Genomic DNA, 19,500 nt, shown 5'->3' with positions numbered 1-19,500 from the left:
TAGAGTATAAGTAAGATTTGTATTCTCTCCTGACAGATGACAAATAAAATGAACCTGATCTTTGAGCCGGCGGATCTAGAGTTTGCATCGCCGGCGACGGTTTCTCGTTGCGGCATGATATACATGGAACCCGAGCAACTTGGTATATATTTTGTGATGTAATTTGAAAATTATGATGCTGTCCGTGAGTGTGGTAAGAAGCGATTAAGGGAATTTAATAGTCGAGGAACTTTTTTGGACAGCAGCGTTCCTCTTTAAATATCACTAAAGCCTAACTGCGATTGCTAACTAGCCTTTCAAGGGTAGCAATTGCTGGTAAAGAATAGGGGCAGGCATATATTCGGCAGTGCACAGTTAACGGCTGCTATGATGATGATGATGATGAAAAATGTATTTTGAGAGAAACTGTATGACATAGCATGACCACATTCTTTGAAATCTATCTGGGATTTCCTTTTGCAAACGCTCAAATCTGTGTGTAAATTTCCTCAAAGTGGTGCAGGCTATGATAACCATTTGCCATAAAATGGGCAGTATTTGCTAGTAATGGGGTATAAAAAATATTTGAAATTAATCTCTAACTTTAAAAGTAATACTTGAAAAATACATAGCATGGTTTTGTTATTTGAAGATGGCTAAAAATAAAATTTGACTTTAAATAAAAAGGTTGGCGTGCCTTCCTCGCGTCATACAATACACACTTGAGCAAAAAGTTGATCCCAGAACAGTTCGAGTTGATCCAGGAGTTGATCGATTGGCTCGTGCCTCCTGTTTTCGAGTTTTTGCTGCTGCGGTGCCAGCATTTCGTGCACGTTGGGGAGATACATCAGTTTTATGTGAGTATTAGTGTGCCAATATTTTACTTAATTCATAAAACAACGTTATTGTTTAATTACACATAATCTAGAATTCTAAAATATGTTTTCTGTAAATGGGCAATTAACTAATGAAGGCCTTTACGTACTATGCGAATTCATGCACAACTTCAAACGAGTCCCGAGATACTATCTCAGGATTCGTTGAGATCCTTATAGAACATAGTTTTAAAGTTGAGTTATTATTTATTCTGTTATAAAATTAGAAGTCCGTTTAGTTATTAAACCAAATAGGTACCAGTTATTTTGTTTGTCTGCTACTTAACTGTACCTAACTCTCGCGACTTTGCCTCTTTGAATCATTATAATCTTATTTGATTAGAATTATTTCGTTTAATTCCGCCACCATTAGTATGTGTGTGATTGCCAACATTCGAAGATTGACCACCACTATTACAACCAGAAGTTACAATCTTCCATATTAGCCATCAATCTTTGACTGCTATTTTGTTCGTGCACGTTTTGCGTCATGTGTTTCACCTCTAAACGAGGCATCTTCAGGCAAATTCTTAATCTTCAGGCAGATCGTTGTTCAGAGCCTAGCATTAACCGTTCAGCGCCCAAACTGCGAATGATTAACTAAGGTACCCAACCCAAGCAGATGACTTTTGTATAAAGGTTCACTTTGGTTTGAATATTTCGTTGGCAGTCGTTCACCCGCCTGTTCACGTGTCTGCTGGAGGACGAGACGCAGTTCAGCACCGTGTGGCTGCAGTGCACCTTCATATTCGCGCTGCTCTGGGGTCTCTGTGCCACGCTCAATGGTAGCTATAATTTATGAATTTAGGAATATTGTAATATTCGATTATAATTTTTGGTTTCCAACTTACCTGACAAGTGTAGCAACTATTGGCAAAACCCCCTTTATGGGGTAGGCTTTTGTTCAGCAATGGAAAGTTAACGGCTGATATGAATATGAAAAATTTGACAATAAACGGTGGAAAAAGAAACAATCGGAATCTAATTACATACTGTGTTGCTATCAATGGGGACTAACATTCCTATTACTACCAAACTCTCTCCCCCTGACGCCCATTACTACTTCTAAAAAGTTCTATTAAGTGTTCCTTACCTTAAAAAATAAAAAAACGGATCCTTTATAGCAGCCTTTCCCAAAGTGGACGAAAACGCCCCCTTGTGGGCGCTGCAGACTTAAAGGGGAGGCGGTAAAAGACCCAGAAAAAAAATGGGGGCGTTGTGTAAAGGCTTGGGGGGATGATTTGTAATTTGAAATAATAGTGGTTTTTAAGTAGGCGAAAAAATGGGGGCGCTAAAAAATAATTTATTGTCAGTGGGTCTTGGGGACCCCTGACTGCATAGGATCTCCTTGTTGTCCATCTTTTTGACCCTTTTTCTTAGGATCGCGTGGAGCTATCAAGCTGAAATTACTATCAAATAAACTTAAGTCTGAAATCTTTTGAAACCGTGAAAAATCAAACTTCTAGATAAACACAATCAAAAGATAGTGTATATTTTGATATTTGCAAGGGAATCCAAACCTATAAGGTACTTCGTGTTAACCTAGAATCTTACCGAAAACCGTAAATTTGTAGTTACATCGTAATTTGTTTTTTGTTTAATTAAAATTTGTGCGGAACCCTCTGTATGCGAGTTCGACTCGCACTTGGCAGATTATAATTTTTTGCTTTCTAATTAATCCCTTTACTAAAAAATGAAAATTTCTTCTCAGCGGACAGCCGGAAGCAATTCGACTTGTTCTTTCGTAAACTGCTGGATGGTAACAATGCGGCGCACCCTAAGCCGAAGTCGTTCAAGCTGACGAAGAACCAGCTGTTCCAGGACAAGGACACCGTGTTCGACTACGTGTATGACAAGAGGAACAACGGCTCCTGGATACCCTGGATGGAGCTGGAGAAGGAGGCGCCCCTCGCCGCCAACGCCAAGGTATGGAGTATTTTTTATTCATTTATTTATTACATTCATAGGGTACAATGACCTGAGAGAAAACAATAAAACACATTAAATGTTAAAACAATTTGTAAAATTAATAGGCTAGTGGGTAACATTGGGGAGAGGAAGGGATTGTTAGTAATGCGGATTATTATTTCCATTGTTAACAATATACCCTGACAGGTCGACCTTCTCTTCCCCCCCCCTGGAAACCATCGTGCTGAATTCCAAGTGTATTCATTACGATAGGCTAACTGACCTTCCTTTTCATCCTTACCTATCATCCCTCACTAGTGCCCCGTCAGCGTATACCGTTAGCGCAGGCGGGGTTACCATACCATTATAATCCATTAAAAGAAAAAGGTAACATTATTTTTTTTTCATATTATCATCATCATCATCATATCAGCCGTTAACTGTCCACTGTTGGACATAGGCCTGCCCCATAAAGGGCGTTTTACCAGTAGTTGCGGGTTAGCAACCGCAGTTAGGCTCTGGTGATGTTTTAGGAGGGTTGCTGCTGCCTACCCCTTGATCATTAAGTTCCCGTAGTCGCCTTTTACAACACCCATAGGATATTTCCACCTAAGCTTATATACCGTAGTTAGTAAGTGTGTATGAAAGTATATTGTGTAGCAAACCTGGAAATGAACATCTGGGCTTTAGGATAAAATGACCATGCACAACCATTCTTTGGAATCAACTTCCAGCAGCAGTATTTCCGAACCGATACGACAACATAACCTTCAAGAAAAGAGTATATTCCTTTTTAAAAGGTCGGCAGCACACCTGCAATGTCGCTGGTGTTGTGGGTGATCATGGGCGGCGGTAGTCACTTACCATCGGGTGAGCCGCCTGGTTTGCCCCCTGTGTTGTAAAAAAAAAACCATAGGAAAGAAAGGGAAATTTTTCGCGTAATAGATATTATATCTAAAAATGGCTTGGTTTTATTTAGTTTCTTCGGTTATTTAAATTTTTCTGTAATATCTTATGTATTAATTTAGCATATAACAACTTAGATGGAATTCCATTTTTTGGAAGTCGTTTAAAAGTTGTTTTTTTCAAATATCTTCTGTAGAGAGATAGAGAGAGACTTATTTTTTAACGGATGATAATGGAATGGTAACTCCGCCTACGCTAACGGTATACGCTGGCGGGACACCAGTGAGGAAAAGGCAGGTCAGTTAGCCCACCGTGATGAATACACCTGAAATTTAGCAAAATGGTTACCACAGAGAGTTGATGTTGAGGTCGACCTGACAGGGTATATTGCTAGCAATAGGACTGGTAGTCCGTGTTACTAACAATCCCTGCTTCCACGAGAGAAAGAATTTAGGAAATAGAAAAATCAGATCACGCAGGCAAAGTTGCAGGAAATGGTTGTAGTCTATTCTCTGAGATGTTCAGTCGTCTCCAGGTGAACGACCTCATTATCCTGACAAACGAGAACGCGTGTCTCCGCTTCTTTGTGTCGAAGATGGTGAAGTCCAAAATCCCAATCCTGCTGGTGGGCCCCACCGGCACCGGCAAGTCCTCGTTAGTGCTGAACTTCCTGCTTACACTACCCAAGGAAAAGTACATCACAAACACCATCAATTTCTCTGCTAGAACCACCGCCAATCAGGTGAGACAAATTTAGGTTTCTTTTTTCTATTCGTGACTTAAGTTTTGTAAGCGGTATCGAACCCTTAAGCCTTAGAAGAGATTTTGCCTCACTCTGCGTTTTCTATCGCTTGTACAACGGATTGTGCTCAGAGGAATTGTTCAATATGATGCCCACGTCTGTTCTGTACGCCCATGTCTGTTGACATGTAATAGTGATAACAAAAGTAGTTCTAAATATACTTAAAATATTGGTTTTTTGTTTCAGACTCAAGACATAATCATGTCCAAAGTGGATAAGCGTAGAAAAGGCGTTTTTGGACCGTCAATGGGGAAGAAGGTAACGTGCATTGTCGGTTATTATTGAAAATTATGATGAGATTGTTTTATTGCTAAGAGAAAAAGCAATTATGAGATTTAACCATATTGCTTATACAAGATTGTCCTCCATAAAAAAAAAAAAAACTCATTTCAATTGTGACAAAACCAGTTATTTTGCTTTAAAAATTAAACTATTAAACTGATTTTGTTTAATTTCTATGGGACTAATCTATAAGTATATCCTTTCAGATAAAAAGAATTTTACAAATCTGTTTACAACTAAAGGAGTTATGAGGCAACAAATGTAAAAAACTCCGAAATTAGAACCTCCTTCTTTTTGAAATCGGTTGAAAATTGTATCTTGACGATATCTGTCCATGGGAGATCATCATCATTTCAGCCATTAGAGATATTTAAGAAAAAATTATGTGAGGTGTCTAAATAATAGCAATAGAAGTCAAACACTTAATTTTTAAAAATTTTGTTTGTCTGTCTGTTTGTCTGTATATTTGTTCGGTTATCACGCAAAAACTACTGCAATTAGAGGCGGTTACCACAGTTGTATTCTTGAAGATCTAAATATAAAAATTGGTGTAAGTTTAATCTTGATACGCCATCTAAAGGTGATTTATTGAACTAAACTTTCGCCTGACATAGCTGTTGCTTAAAACAAGATAAAAAAGGAGGCATGCGATTACAGTGCGTGCTGTTCGTGGACGACCTGAGCATGCCGCAGAAGGAGCAGTGGGGTGCGCAGCCGCCGCTCGAGCTGCTGCGGCAATGGATTGACCACGGCCACTGGTACGACTTGCGCGACATGGTGCGACAGGAGCTCGTCGACGTGGTCAGTCACATCTTCATATATCATAACCGACACAGTGTAACAATAAATCTATAGTTTACACTGCTCCTAGAATAGATTACCCCATCATTTCTCGTAGGTGTCGTAAGAGATGACTAAGGGAACTTAATTGTCGAAAGATGGACAGTAGCGCCCTTCTTAAAACATTACCAAAGCCTAACTGCGGTTGCCAACCCGTCTGCCAACCATGGCAAGTTCTGGCAAAATCACTTTTATGGGGGAAGCCTATATGTTCAGCAGTAGATACGCAATTGTACACAATTATGAATGTTCGCATATAATTATAATGACAATCGAGTGATAATTACCACTATCACCCATAGGCAGGAGGACCATGGACATCAATGCAATGTCATGTATGGTATTCTCAATGTACCATGCTTGCAGACTACTGTTATGACACCATATCCTGTCATTACACTGTCGTCCCAACCAAAATATCACAGGTCTGGCATAGGGGAACTGAGGTAGCTAATCATACAACTTTTACACCAAGTTCCTCTGATAAAATACCGTGGGTTTGTACATATCTAAAGACGATTACCACTTCCCATCAGATAAGCTGTCAGTCTGTTTGTCAATATTATGTTATCTAAGCATGGCCGTAGCTCTAGGGAGGGGGAGCATTGAAAGACAATACCCTACCTTAAAAGGCCCAATTCCTTAACCTAAAATAAAAGGTCCCAAGAAAACTAGACAGCTTTTTGGAAGTCACTTAGTTTTTTTTCCAATATTATTTGGTTCGCGATTGGGAAATGAGTATTAAGCTTAAGCGTCTTAGTTGACTTAAGCTGCGATTTGATACAGCGAAGTCACTTATGAATTCTGCCCTATCAAAAAGTTATATTTAAGTCGAGAGGGTAAACCTTTAGACTTTGATGTTTTAGAATTTTCATCTTATTGTTTCAAAACCTTACAGCTATTCGTATCGGCGATGTTGCCCCCTGGTGGCGGTTCAAACCTGATCTCGTCGCGGCTTACCCGTCATATGCTCCTCATCACGCTAGACTCCTTCGAAGACAATACGCTTAACAAGATATTCGGAACTATCATGGACTGGCACTTCGCCAAGGGTTTCACTGATACCTTAGTGAGGCAAGCGAAGGTACGCAAAATTTTTGATGACTTTATTTTTATTTTATAACTCTAGCAAACACATGTATTAATTTTCATTCAATTTATTGACTAGTAATATAAACTAGGCACGCAGTAATATAATTATGGCATAGAATAGGCCATCCCTTCCTTTCCTGTTGTAGGCGACTAAGGAAGGCGAGAGATGGACAGCCGTATCCCTTTTAAAACATCTCTAACCTAATTACGGTTGGCAATTCGCATGCCAAGCGTGGCAACTACTGGCAAAACCCCCTAAGGAAAAGCTTATGTTCGGCAGTGGACAGTTAAAGGCTGCTATGAGGATGAATATAAACTAATTTTTTAAAGAACATTTTAAACTTTAAAACAGTTGTACATATATAGTGATTCAGTGAGAATTTACACCATTTGTAGAGAGAACTTTGCTCAACAACTTGTTCAAGTTGAATTTGTTGAACAAGTTAGAGAAATTCTTGACAAATACGACATAATCTGATTTCATTCTTACTCTTATTCTATCCTTCACTAGTGGTTACCCCATTCGCGTATACAACTACCGCAGCTAGATTTAGTATACCAGTTATTATCAATTAAAGAAGAAACAAAACGATTACTTAAAGGCGGTGGTGTCAGCCACCATGGAGGTGTACAAGACGGTAACGGTCCAATTCCTGCCCACCCCGAGCAAGTGCCACTACCTGTTCAACTTGCGGGACTTCGCGAGGGTCATCAAGGGCATTCTGCTGGTGCCGTCCACGCATATGAAGGAGCTGAACAAGCTGGTAGTACTTTGGGTGCACGAGACCTACAGGGTCTTCTATGATCGTCTCGTAGACGACGCTGACAGGTAAACATTCATTATTATAAAGTACAAGGCTGCAAAAAGAAACTGTCTTGAGCCTCCTGCATTTTTGTATGTAACTTAGAATGGCAAACAAGCTGACGGTCCACCTGATGGAAAGTGGTAACCGTCGCCTATAGACATGAGCAGTACCGTAGACATAACAGAGTATATTGTTTCGCTAATGATACCCCCATGCGTTGTCATTCTTGAGGACTCATCAGGGTTATGTTTTATTTACATTTGTAATAGCGTTTGTTAAAGCTTTCGTATATATATTTTATATGTATAATATAGGTTTGTATAGATATATAATATTAATATAATATAACTCTCCTTACCTGTGACGCCATGGTTTGTGCTAAAAAACAGCGCTGTAGCGCTTGGAGCGATGTTCAACTTGTTGTTTCCTAAGTGAAATAAAAATAATAAATAAATTCAAGAGTAGTCCTGCTGTTTATTTTTAAATTTAGATTTCAATTGAGCAGAAAACGGTGGAAGCTTTTTTATTTTGTATAGTTATGTTTATTTGTTTGTTTTGTTCTTGTTTTGGATGCTACTGTGTGAGTCGCATGATTCTTTGAATTAATTCTTTCATTCTTCCTTTCTTTCTGCTGACAGACTCAAGCTATTCGATGTGGTGTACAAAGCGGTGTACAGCAACTTCCGAGTACACATGGACCAAGTGATGAGCGAGCTGGGCTACGTGCCCGACGGCGAAAAGCTGTCCAACAAACACGCCACCAACATATTCTTCGGCAATTACATGGAGCCAGATGCAGACCCCAAGATATATGATCAGGTACCGCATTATATATATGTATGCATAGATATGTCGCCGTGTGTTCCAGGCATAGAATAGGCCACCCCTTCCTTTCCCGTGGGTGTCGTAAGAAGCGACTAAGGGAGCACGAAGGATGGGCAGCAGCGTCCCTCTTAAAACAACATCAAAGCCTAACTGCGGTTAACTGCCCAACCCGTCTGCCAAATGTGACAACTACTGGTAACACCCTACTTATGGGGGGGGGGGGGGGGACTTATGCTCGGCAGTAGACAGTTAAAGGCTGATATGATGATGAGAATTGTTATATGGATCAATCCTTGTAACGTGTATATGAATCAGGTAACGGACTTGGACGACATGGCGGTGAAAATGGAGTACTATTTAGAGGAGTACAACGTGGTGTCCTCGTCTCCCATGTCCTTGGTGATGTTCCGCTACGCTCTCGACCACATATCGAGGTGTACTCGCGTCCTGCTGCAAGACAACGGTGAGCTTGTAATAATATAAATAAAAATGTAATTAGACGATATCTGATATCTTTCACAAGACACGATTTGCACGATGCCCACGGCCACCTTCTACCATCGTATAGCTCGCTATCTTTCACCCCCATACCTTAGATTCACTTGGTTACGGGTACTTTTAATTTGGCCCTTCTTCAGCACGTCGCCTATTTAGTCGACATACGTCCGTCTAGGGCGGCCCTAGATCCGATCACTAATGATGTAATCACTTTTACACTTATTATGTAAGTAAAAATGTGAAAGACATTGTTTCTGTACTCTCATTGTTCTGATCTTGTTGACGGTACAAACAGGTAATCTGCTGCTGGTGGGTGTGGGCGGCAGCGGTAGGAGCAGCGCCGTCAAACTGGCCGCCAGCATACTCGAGATGAACGTCATTCAGGTATACAGATGCTGGCTCTTGGTAATAAATTATTCCTATTACAGTGTGGTATTTTGTATTTATTATAGAAAAATATATCTTTAGTCCATGTGAAATAATCAGATATACCATCGTAGCCTCATAGTGACTATGAGGTCTGACAGACTACCATGGCACTATCTGGCCTTAACTGGATTGTACAAAATTCCAAGGTTGTCTGGAAGTGATCGCTTTTTGCGATAAGGTCATCCATTTGTTTTCTCACTGTGATTATTTCTTGTAATTTGTTTGTATCTATAATGAGTTTGCTATTGTAATCTTTTGGAGAAAACAATAAAGAGTATCTATTTATCTATCTATCCATTTCTGCCAATTTAGAGAGCATGTTTAATTATGAATGAAAATAACACAATAATCCCGTCTCTGCGATGATGGGTGAGGATGAAGTTGAAGAGGCTCGTGACGATTATTTCCAGAAGAAACTAAATGGATCCTGCTAACTTCCATTTCTGAGGGGGGGGGGGTATTGCTAGCAATATACAATTAGCGCAGGCGAGATTGCCATTCTATTATCATCCCATAAAAAAAAGCTTCCATTGCTATGAAAGAAACCGTTCCCCCAATGACTTCCAGATATTTATCATCATCATTATATCAGCTTTTAATTATCTACTGCTGAACATAAGCCTCCTCCATGGGGGGTTTCGACAATAGTTGCCACGCTTAGCAGGCAGATCGGCAACCGCAGTTAGGATTTAGAGATGTTTTAAGAGCGACGCTGCTGCCCATCCCTTGCCCTCTCTTCTCCCCCTGGAACTACATGGCCAATATTTATATCAAGGTGATGATAAACTGTATTGGTTTGTACAGATCGAGATATCCCGCGTGTACGGGCAGAACGAGTGGCGTGATGACATACGTAAACTGTTGATGAAGGCCGGCATCATCGGGAAACCGGTCGTGTTCCTCTTTGCTGACAACCAGGTAGAGAATATGATGATCATGATTCTTTTATACAACTTTGAATATTCTACTAATTGGTCGTCTAAGATCCATCTGATGAGAGGTAACAATTGTCGCCTAATGACATGAACAGCATCCAGTCAGCAGTGGCACATAAAGTGCCACTGCTGACGTATATTGTGATAGTCATCAGGTGTTGCCTGCCACTCCTGAGAACTAAGGAGTTAGTTTCCATATCTTGAAATCTCACTGCCGTATCTAATTATACTAATGTAATAAACATGCAAGTTTGCAAATATGTTCAGACATTACTTTATCACGCTGGACTATGGATCTTTTTGACATCTTTCTTTTGTAAGTAGTATAAAAAACAATTGCAGCAATGTGCCGAGCACAGATTTACTTTACAGAACGTTGCAATATACACACGCACAAGAATGTACATTCGCACACACCTGTATCTTTTTAAATTTAGGCTTCAATTGAGCTGGGTTTCGGTTTGAAGGGTGGGATAGAGACAGTGAATTTACAAGATACAGAGGAATAACACCTGAGTCCTCAGGAATGGCAATGTATGAGAGTATCATGGGCGAAACAGGATACTCTGTTTTGTCATTGTTACTGCTCATGTCTTTAGGCTACGGTTACCACTTTCCATCAGGTGGGCCGTTGGCTTGTTTGCCATTCTTAGTTGCATAAAAAAAATTGAGCAGAAAAAAGGTATATGCGTTTTATTTTGCATACTATCGTTTTTTTTTGTTTGTTTTGTTCTTGTTTTGTATGCTACTCTGTGAGTCGCATGATTCTTTGAATAAATTATTTATTTCATTCAATTGGAGAAAATATCCCGATAAAGGAATACCTATGAATTAGGAACGCCGTAAATAAAGAGGAAGTATGAGAAATAAGTGTCAGGACTGAAGCAATTCTATGGTCTATGCACTAATGGGCGAACGTAGAGATCCAAAAGTGTGACTTTGTATTTTTCGTCGACGAGTTTTTTCTGCACGTGACAAATTTACATTTTCTGTCCAGATAATGTACGAGGGCATGGTTGAAGACATTAATATGCTTCTGAACACCGGCGATATCCCTAACTTGTACGGTATGGACGAGAAGGTCGAGATCCTAGACAAGATGCAGACCGCCGTCAGGGAGTCCGTGAGTTGCATAAACGTCTAAACTTTACGTTCTTAAAAGTAAACAGGTGGATGCAATTGGTGAAGCCTAGACAGATGGACGACGCGTGAAGAACTGCTATAGATGGTTAAGTTAAAAAAGTGAATATTCTTTTTTTATACAACTTAGAATGGCAAACAAGCTGACGATCCACCTGATGGAAAGTGATAACCGTCGCCTATAGACATGTGCAGTACCATGGACATAACAGAGTACACTGTTTCGCCTATGATACCCCCCATGTGTTGTTATTCCTGAGGACTCGGGTGTTATTCCTCTGTACCCAGTAAATTCACGCCATATACGCCACCCTTCAAACCGAAACACAGCCATGCAAACACAACTGCTTCACGGTTGAAACACGAATGGGACAGAGGTTATATGTTTTTATATTCTCCTATCTCGTTCCTGATAATAAGGCGTTTATTTGTTTTTATGGCGATAATATGGTGATGTGTGGATATATTTAGCTTTCTCTAGGATCTATGTTATAATATCGTTGCCTCAGATACCTCAGAGTCGATAATTGGAGTAAGGTTTGTAAATTTATTACTGGACTTAAATATACTCGTATATGCAAATTTTTGTAAACATTCCTAATGGATTTTGATGAATGAATACTAGCTTTTAATATGTATGATGGACATAAACTATTGAAAATAGGTCAAACATACGTTGGTTTTTTACATAGTTAAAATACAGAAACAAAGACTAAATGAATGATGGCTAAAACGAAATGCAGAAGCATTCTTTGTTCGGATTATTATTCTAAATAGCAACTATTTTTTATTATTAACAGGGCAAAAAGATAGAAACAACTCCTCTAGCGATGTTCGGTTTCTACGTGGAGCGCGTGAAGGCGAATCTCCGCGTAGTAATGGCCATGTCGCCCATCGGTGACTCCTTCAGGAATCGCCTCCGAATGTTCCCGTCTCTCATCAACTGTTGTACTATTGATTGGTGAGTTTTTTTAATGGGTTGTAATAGAATGTCAACCCTAACTGCGCTAATGGTTTAAGCTGGAGGAGCTTCAGTAAAGGATGATAGGTAAGGATGAAAATGTAGGTCAGTTAACCCATCGGGATGGAATTAACTAGAATGATTTCCAGAGGAAACACGTGGAGGTTGACCTTATAGAGTGGCGGGAGAATAGATTGTTAATAATAGGGACTAGGAATATACCCTATAGAGTCGACTATTTTAGTGATACCTAGTTATCTATCATGTATTCCCTAAACATAAACTTTAACAGGATATTTTAAGATTTAATAAAAAATAAGAGGAAATAGTTACATATCTTGCAATGATTAATATGTTCCTTCAATTAAATTTTAAATCAGATTCCCTCTTACTTAAATATTTGGTTATAAAAGTTTAATCTTCCAACGCTTCGACTTTACAGTATTAAAACTTAAGGTGCAAGTTTTAATTCTGTAACTTAGCAAATTAGTTAGAAGACCAAATGATGTGCAGGTTCACAGCTTGGCCGCCGGAGGCTCTGGAACGCGTTGCGTCCATGTTCATCTCGAGGATAGAGAGTGTCGACGAGGATCTGTGTACAGCCTGCGTCGAGATGTGTCAATTGTTCCACATGACCGTCGTGCAACTTAGCGACAGGTTCTTGCATTACTGAATCTTGTTTTTTAATACAGTGCAATTTAACATTACTTAAAAAAATTACATGGTATATAGCTCCTACTATTTTTTTTTTAAACGGTCACATTTGTTTCTCATTTATGATGTTATATTTTGTCGGGTTCGTACAAGATTGTCGTGTGTGCTCTGGCATAGAATGGGCTACCCCTTCCTTTGCCGTGACTGTCGTAAGAGGCGACTAAGGGAGCGCGAAGGATGGGCAGCAGCATCCCTCTTAAAACATCTCTAAAAGCCTAACTGCGGTTGCCAACCCGCCTGCCAAGCGTAGCAAGTACGGGCAAAACTCCCCTTATGGGGAAGGCTTATGTTCAATAGTGGATAGTTAATGGCTGAAATAATAATGGTAGTAATACAAGATTAGTTTTATGTTGTACAATCCATAGAGAAAGCCAAATATATATTAATTTGTAAATTACCTAAAAACTGATCACAAAACATCAAAGTAGAATACAAAATTTGTCGCTGTATTATGTATTACATTAATATACTGATTTGAATTAGATAGATAGATACATAATTTATTTGCATCATTTACAACACACAAATAATAACAGGTATTGGTGTATACTTAACAAAAGAAATAAAATAATACATATAGAAAAAAAAGGAAAGTACATAAAAGAGGCAACATAATTTATCGTGAGTGTGCCACAGTAACACAAAATGGTCACAACTCAGTTTATTGCTTTACCCTTAAAAGAGCAAAATACTGATATTCTATTGTGGCCAAAAGCCAAAAGCTACCGCGAGAATTCTTGACAAAAACAAATATTCTGTTATTATGCTATAAATAAATAAAATAAAACGCCAAATACCTACAATGACAAGAGATGTTATATTTGCATGGCTGTGTTTCGGTTTGAAGGGTGGGATATGGCGTGAATTTACTGGGTACAGAGGAATAACACCTGAGTCCTCAGGAATGGCAACGCATGGGGGGTATCATGGGTGAATCAGTATACTCTGTTATGTCCATGGTACTGCTCATGTCTATAGGCGACGGTTACCACTTTCCATCAGGTGGATCGTCAGCTTGTTTGCCATTCTAAGTTGTATAAAAAAAATTTTATAAGTAGAGAGGTATAACAGTCAATGACAGATTCATAAAGCGATTCGCTTATTATAACCTAATCAATCCCGGACATTTATTCTTTGCTTACTGATTGCTTGCTTATTTATTTTGCAGATTTTATTCTGAACAAAAGCGGAAAGTGTATGTCACTCCCACAAGTTACCTCGAGCTGATCAAGGCCTTTCAGAATTTGTACGCGCTCAAGGTGGACCAGATAACTAAAGCTAGGATACGGTGAGTGATCATAAAGTCATTATAACCTTAATAATTCATCACAATAACTTCTGAGCATGAGTCTGCTGTCTCTACCCTAAGGTGATATTTTTTTTAATGAATGACAATGCAATGGTAACCCCGCTTGCGCTAACGGTATACGCTGACGGGTACCAGTGAAGGATGATAGGTCAGAATGAAAAGGCAGGTCATCATGATGAACACATCTGGAAATCAGCACGGTGATTTCTAGGGGGAACCACGTTGAGGTCGACCTGATAGAGTATATTGCTAGTAATGAGACTGGTAGTCCGTATTACACAATCAGTAACAATCCCTACCTCCCAGAAGGGGATGTTAGCCAACTATTAATATGTTAGCAACTTCGTGGATGGATTTATTTTGAGAATTTTTTCGTGATGCCAGTGTTCTGTAAATGGAAGATAGTAGTAGAAGTTCATAAGTTTATCATCTCAGCCACAATCCGACCATTGCTCAACATAGGCCTCACCCATAGACTGCAATAAGAAACGGTCCTGAGCCGCCTACACTCTACCACTGATTCTCTGTAATGCATTTGAGGTCGTCACTCCATCTAATTGGTGTCATCCTACACTGTGTTTGGCCGTTTAGGGTTGCCACTCAAGAACCTTTCTTCCCCATCGGTTGTATGTTCTTTGAGCTATGTGACCAGCCCATTGCCACTTCAGCTTGCTTATCCTTCTCCTACTAAAAATGAGGATGAGTAGAAGTTGAGTAAGAAGAATACGAATGTCAACGAGGTCAGCCTTTCCGTACTCTTACATACGCCTTTTCGTGTTATATTTTTACTTTTTAACAAAATTGTTTAATGAATTATGTACCTATAGCTATGAGCTTACGAGTATCATTCGATGTTTTTTTCCGTCTAGATATGAAACAGGACTGGAACAATTAGACTTCGCAGCGGGACAAGTGGCCGTGATGCAGCAGAACCTAATAGATCTGCAGCCTCAACTCGTTGAGACCTCTGACAAGACGGAGAAGCTCATGATCAAAATCGAACAGGACACGGTGGTCGTTGAAAAACAAAAGGAGGTAACATTGTTTGTTTACATTTCGAATCTGACACATGATAGTTAATACTTGGTTGTTAATTTATTAATTACATTATTTCTAGTAGGGAGTCATGACAAGATGGCGGCTACTCGAGCCGCCATCTTGTAGTGACTCCCGCCTTTTTTGCATTATCATACCAAATGAAATAAATGAATCTAACAATTTCAATCATTATTTTATTTTCACAAATATATGCCCCCAAAATGGAACATTGCTTTATTTTATATACAGGTATTAAATAATGTATTGACAGCTGTTACAAGACCATGTTAGCTTGAATGAATGGATTAATTTCATTTACTAAATATTGGCGATTGCCAGTAGCAGATCTTAAAATTAATTACAATTGTTCACCAATATTTACCATCACATAAGTTTATAAATGTTCTTTTTACAGTTAATAAAATAATATAGTCATAATATTCATAAATAACATTGACAAAATTTATTACTTTTTTAATTACAGTTATTATTCTAATAAGTCATGTTATGTTTTTGTAGTGTTGAGCTGAAATCATTAAAACTTATTTAAAAAGTTTTTTACGTGACCAGTACTCGCTTGATTGTTTTTAAGCGGTATCCAAAAGAAATATTTATTTGATTTTTGTGTTAGGTACATGACATCTTCGCCAACTTGAAACAGGTTTGCTTAACGTACCTTAACATTGAAATACAGGATTTGTTTCTCTTAAGTGATCAAGCGTATAAATGTAAATTATTCCTTAATTTTATTTCGAGCAAATGCGTTGTTCTCTGTACTCTAATTCTACATATTTCGATCCAGTTCTAGTGTTGTGTTCTTTGTTTGTCTTCACAGATCGTAGGCGCCGACGAAGCTCTCGCTAACGAAGCAGCCGCAGCAGCTCAAGCCATAAAAGACGACTGCGAATCAGATCTGGCAGAAGCTGTACCGGCGTTGCAAGCGGCTTTAGATGCTCTGAACACTCTGAAGCCAGCTGACATCACCCTGGTGAAGTCCATGAAGAACCCACCAGCTGGAGTAAAACTGGTCATGGAAGCCGTGTGTGTAATGAAAGGAATCAAGGGTGATAGGAAAATGGATCCTAATGGTATGTTACTTTATAAAAATGATGATGAAAATAGGATTAGTGACAGTGAACGAATAAAAACGAATTAGATGTACAGATCTTTTGCATTCTCTATTATGATATATGTATAAAACGTATTTATTTATTCTTTATTGCACAATAAAACTTTGTATAAGTGGCGAACTTAATGCCATATGGCATTCTCTACCAGCTAACCATTAGGTAAAAACAGAAAGCGTATGAAGGGCAGATGTAGTGAAAAATATGTGACATAATTAAAGCAACATACTGAAATAATTATACATAAGAAATACACATATAACACATAAATACTACTTATAATATATATAGTTAAACTAATATTTATTGGTATTTTAAAAAGAAAATCTAGGAGTCAAGGTCTTCTGTTATGTATTAACGTCAGAAGACTTTTCGTATGTAAATAAGGCAAGTAATTGCAAGCACATTATATTTGTTTTTCTATTATTGAAAAACAAAAAAATAAAATAAGCAAAACAATAAACTGACCATTTTGTGTTACTATGGCATTTTGCTTTTTTTTGTATATGCATTGTTTAATCTCTTTTTACTGTATATGTTTGTTGTTATTTGTTGCAATCTAATTTTTCCAGTTTATCTTTTGACTTTAGAGGAGCCAGTACTATTTTCTTAAAATTTCCTTTTTTGTTTAATAAATAAGTCCCAAATAATTATACCTATGGTCTAATCCTTAAATTGGGATATTGCATGAGTAAATACAACGAACATTTGGGTGTCATGCACCCTGTATGACATTATGCCATGACAGTTTTAATTGAGTCAATTTAGAAAATTTCATTTCCTAAATACAAATAAGTTCTTGTCTATTGTTGTTAAGGCAAACCGTACGAAGATTTCTGGGGTCCATCACAGAAGATGCTCGGCGACATGAAATTCTTAGAGAGTCTGAAGAATTACGACAAGGACAATATTGCACCTGCCATCATGAAGAAGATAAGAGACAAGTATGATTATTTATTAATTTGTTTATAGCAAGGTAACAGATTACAAATTAATACATTAATAAAATAAATATTACATAAAATATATAAAACGACCTAAAAAACCTAAAAAAGCCTCTCCCTAGAACTTTGCCAGTAGTTGCCACGCTTGGTAGGCGGATTGGCAACTGCAGTTAGGCTTTAGAGATGTTTTTAAAGGGACGCTGCTGCTCATCCCTTGCCGTCCCTTAGTTGCCTCTTACGACACCCACGGGATAGGAATGGGGTAGCTTATTCTACGTCCACGTAAATAAACCTTTTTAATACTTGCGTAATTATCATAATACATGTATGTAACATGTCCTGAGCAATATAAACAGACAAACAAATGTTTGTATTAGGCATAGGTAATATACCAATCCGATATCTATATATTGGGTTCCTCTGGACATTGATGGCGGAAACAAGGTCATCACCCATTACGATATCGTCCATACCGGTCGGATATCTATTTTCAAATAGATTAATTTTTATTTAGTTTTTATGCAACTTAGAGTGGCAAACAAGCTGACGGTCCACCTGATGGAAAGTGGTAACCGTCGCCTATAGACATGAGCAGTACCATGGACATAATAGAGTTAAAAGTCTGTTATCCAATATTATTTTTTGGATAACAGACTTTTAATGTATTCATTATTGCACTGGTATATAGATATTGCTATATGTTGCCCGCCCCTAGTTTGTTTGTGTTGTGTGGAAGTTGAAGTGGGGGAGGGATTGTTAGTGATGGAGTCTAGCTTCCCCATTGCTGGCAATATACCTTGCCAGGTCGTCCTTGTCGTGGTCCCCTGTGGAAACTACCGTGTTTCATTCCAGGTGAATTCATCACGATAGGCTAACTGATCTGCTTTTTCATCTTCATTAATTATCTCTCACTGGTATCTTTCCATCGTATACCATTAGCGCAGCGGGGTTGCCATTTCATTATCAATCTTTAAACAGGGTGTTGCAAGCCATGGGGCCACCAGTCCCCGCTATTAATTATACTCTCCCCCACCCCCGCCACATGTAACTGGACCTGTACAGGTACATCCCAGACCGAGAGTTTGATCCGGTGGTGATAGCTAAAGTGTCGTCCGCCTGTGAGGGTCTCTGCCGCTGGGTGAGAGCCATGGACGTGTACGACCGAGTCATTAAGGTAAGCGCCGAAGGTAGTCCTGGAAGATATTATAATGTTCCTAGTCGACATTGTTGTGATTTCATTTGTTTAGGGTTCTGTGCTTCAAAGGGTGAAAAAGGGGCTTACATATGGTAACACTCTTGTAATTTACTGTAAAATAACTCACGTATAGAATATCATCATCATACTTTCAGATTTTCCCTTATTGGGGGAGTGTTGCTAGTAGTTGCCACGCTTGACATTTTTTTGTGCTATTTAGAATGGCAAACAAGCTGACGTTATCGGCGCCTATAGACAAGAGCAGTACCATGGACATAACAGAGTATACTGTTTCGCCCATGATACCTCCCATGCATTGCTATTTCTGAGAACTCAGGTGCTATTACTTTGTACTCTGTAAATTCACTGCCATATCCCATGCCATGCAAACACAACTGCTTCACGGTAAAAACATGAATGGGACAGAGGTGAAAGTCCTAAAATCTATCTTGTCATCTCTAGGTAGTGGCACCGAAAAAGGCAGCATTAGCGGAAGCAGAGGCCGAGTTGCAGATGCAAATGAATACGCTCAACGAGAAGCGAGCCCAACTGCAGGGCGTGCTCGACAAGTTACAGGTCAGAATAATTCTCCGTATTGTATAATTTCATCAGTATCATTCGAGATATTTATCAGATATTGTTTTCAACGAAATTAACCTACGACTTAAATTAATTTAAACCTGCAACAGTAATATTCGATAAAATGTGAAGCCGTATTATATTCCCAGCATGTTTATGCTGGGAAAGCATGCTTATATGGTTGGAAACGGCTTCATATCTTCTTCATATTTTCATTGACCTCCTAGTTTATGAATCCGGGGGAAAGGGATTGTTAGCAATGAGGTCTAATAGCCCCATTGCTAGCAATATACCTTTTGAGGTTGACATCCAGGTC

At 38.9% G+C, this 19,500-nt stretch overlaps 1 protein-coding gene across 1 annotated transcript in view; it reads left to right on the top strand.

The window, feature by feature from the left end:
* Positions 1 to 19,500, top strand: part of LOC116412985 (dynein axonemal heavy chain 3) — a 62,804-nt gene that overhangs the window by 24,535 nt on the left and 18,769 nt on the right. The window contains exons 31-52 of the mRNA XM_052903393.1: positions 37 to 142; positions 667 to 836; positions 1,525 to 1,639; positions 2,566 to 2,780; positions 4,204 to 4,410; positions 4,657 to 4,728; positions 5,410 to 5,553; positions 6,491 to 6,676; positions 7,287 to 7,513; positions 8,129 to 8,309; positions 8,631 to 8,778; positions 9,109 to 9,197; positions 10,047 to 10,160; positions 11,175 to 11,300; positions 12,118 to 12,278; positions 12,792 to 12,935; positions 14,161 to 14,280; positions 15,171 to 15,336; positions 16,175 to 16,427; positions 17,284 to 17,410; positions 18,473 to 18,584; positions 19,068 to 19,181. Of these exons, the coding sequence (XP_052759353.1) occupies positions 37 to 142; positions 667 to 836; positions 1,525 to 1,639; positions 2,566 to 2,780; positions 4,204 to 4,410; positions 4,657 to 4,728; positions 5,410 to 5,553; positions 6,491 to 6,676; positions 7,287 to 7,513; positions 8,129 to 8,309; positions 8,631 to 8,778; positions 9,109 to 9,197; positions 10,047 to 10,160; positions 11,175 to 11,300; positions 12,118 to 12,278; positions 12,792 to 12,935; positions 14,161 to 14,280; positions 15,171 to 15,336; positions 16,175 to 16,427; positions 17,284 to 17,410; positions 18,473 to 18,584; positions 19,068 to 19,181 (3,297 nt within the window). The remainder of the gene's footprint in view (positions 1 to 36; positions 143 to 666; positions 837 to 1,524; positions 1,640 to 2,565; positions 2,781 to 4,203; positions 4,411 to 4,656; positions 4,729 to 5,409; positions 5,554 to 6,490; positions 6,677 to 7,286; positions 7,514 to 8,128; positions 8,310 to 8,630; positions 8,779 to 9,108; positions 9,198 to 10,046; positions 10,161 to 11,174; positions 11,301 to 12,117; positions 12,279 to 12,791; positions 12,936 to 14,160; positions 14,281 to 15,170; positions 15,337 to 16,174; positions 16,428 to 17,283; positions 17,411 to 18,472; positions 18,585 to 19,067; positions 19,182 to 19,500) is intronic.

This window comes from Galleria mellonella, unplaced genomic scaffold (genome assembly GCF_026898425.1).
Source record: "Galleria mellonella isolate WM207_F2 unplaced genomic scaffold, CSIRO_AGI_GalMel_v1 utg139, whole genome shotgun sequence".
NCBI lineage: Eukaryota > Metazoa > Arthropoda > Insecta > Lepidoptera > Pyralidae > Galleria > Galleria mellonella.
This window is presented reverse-complemented; position numbering and strand designations above follow the sequence as displayed.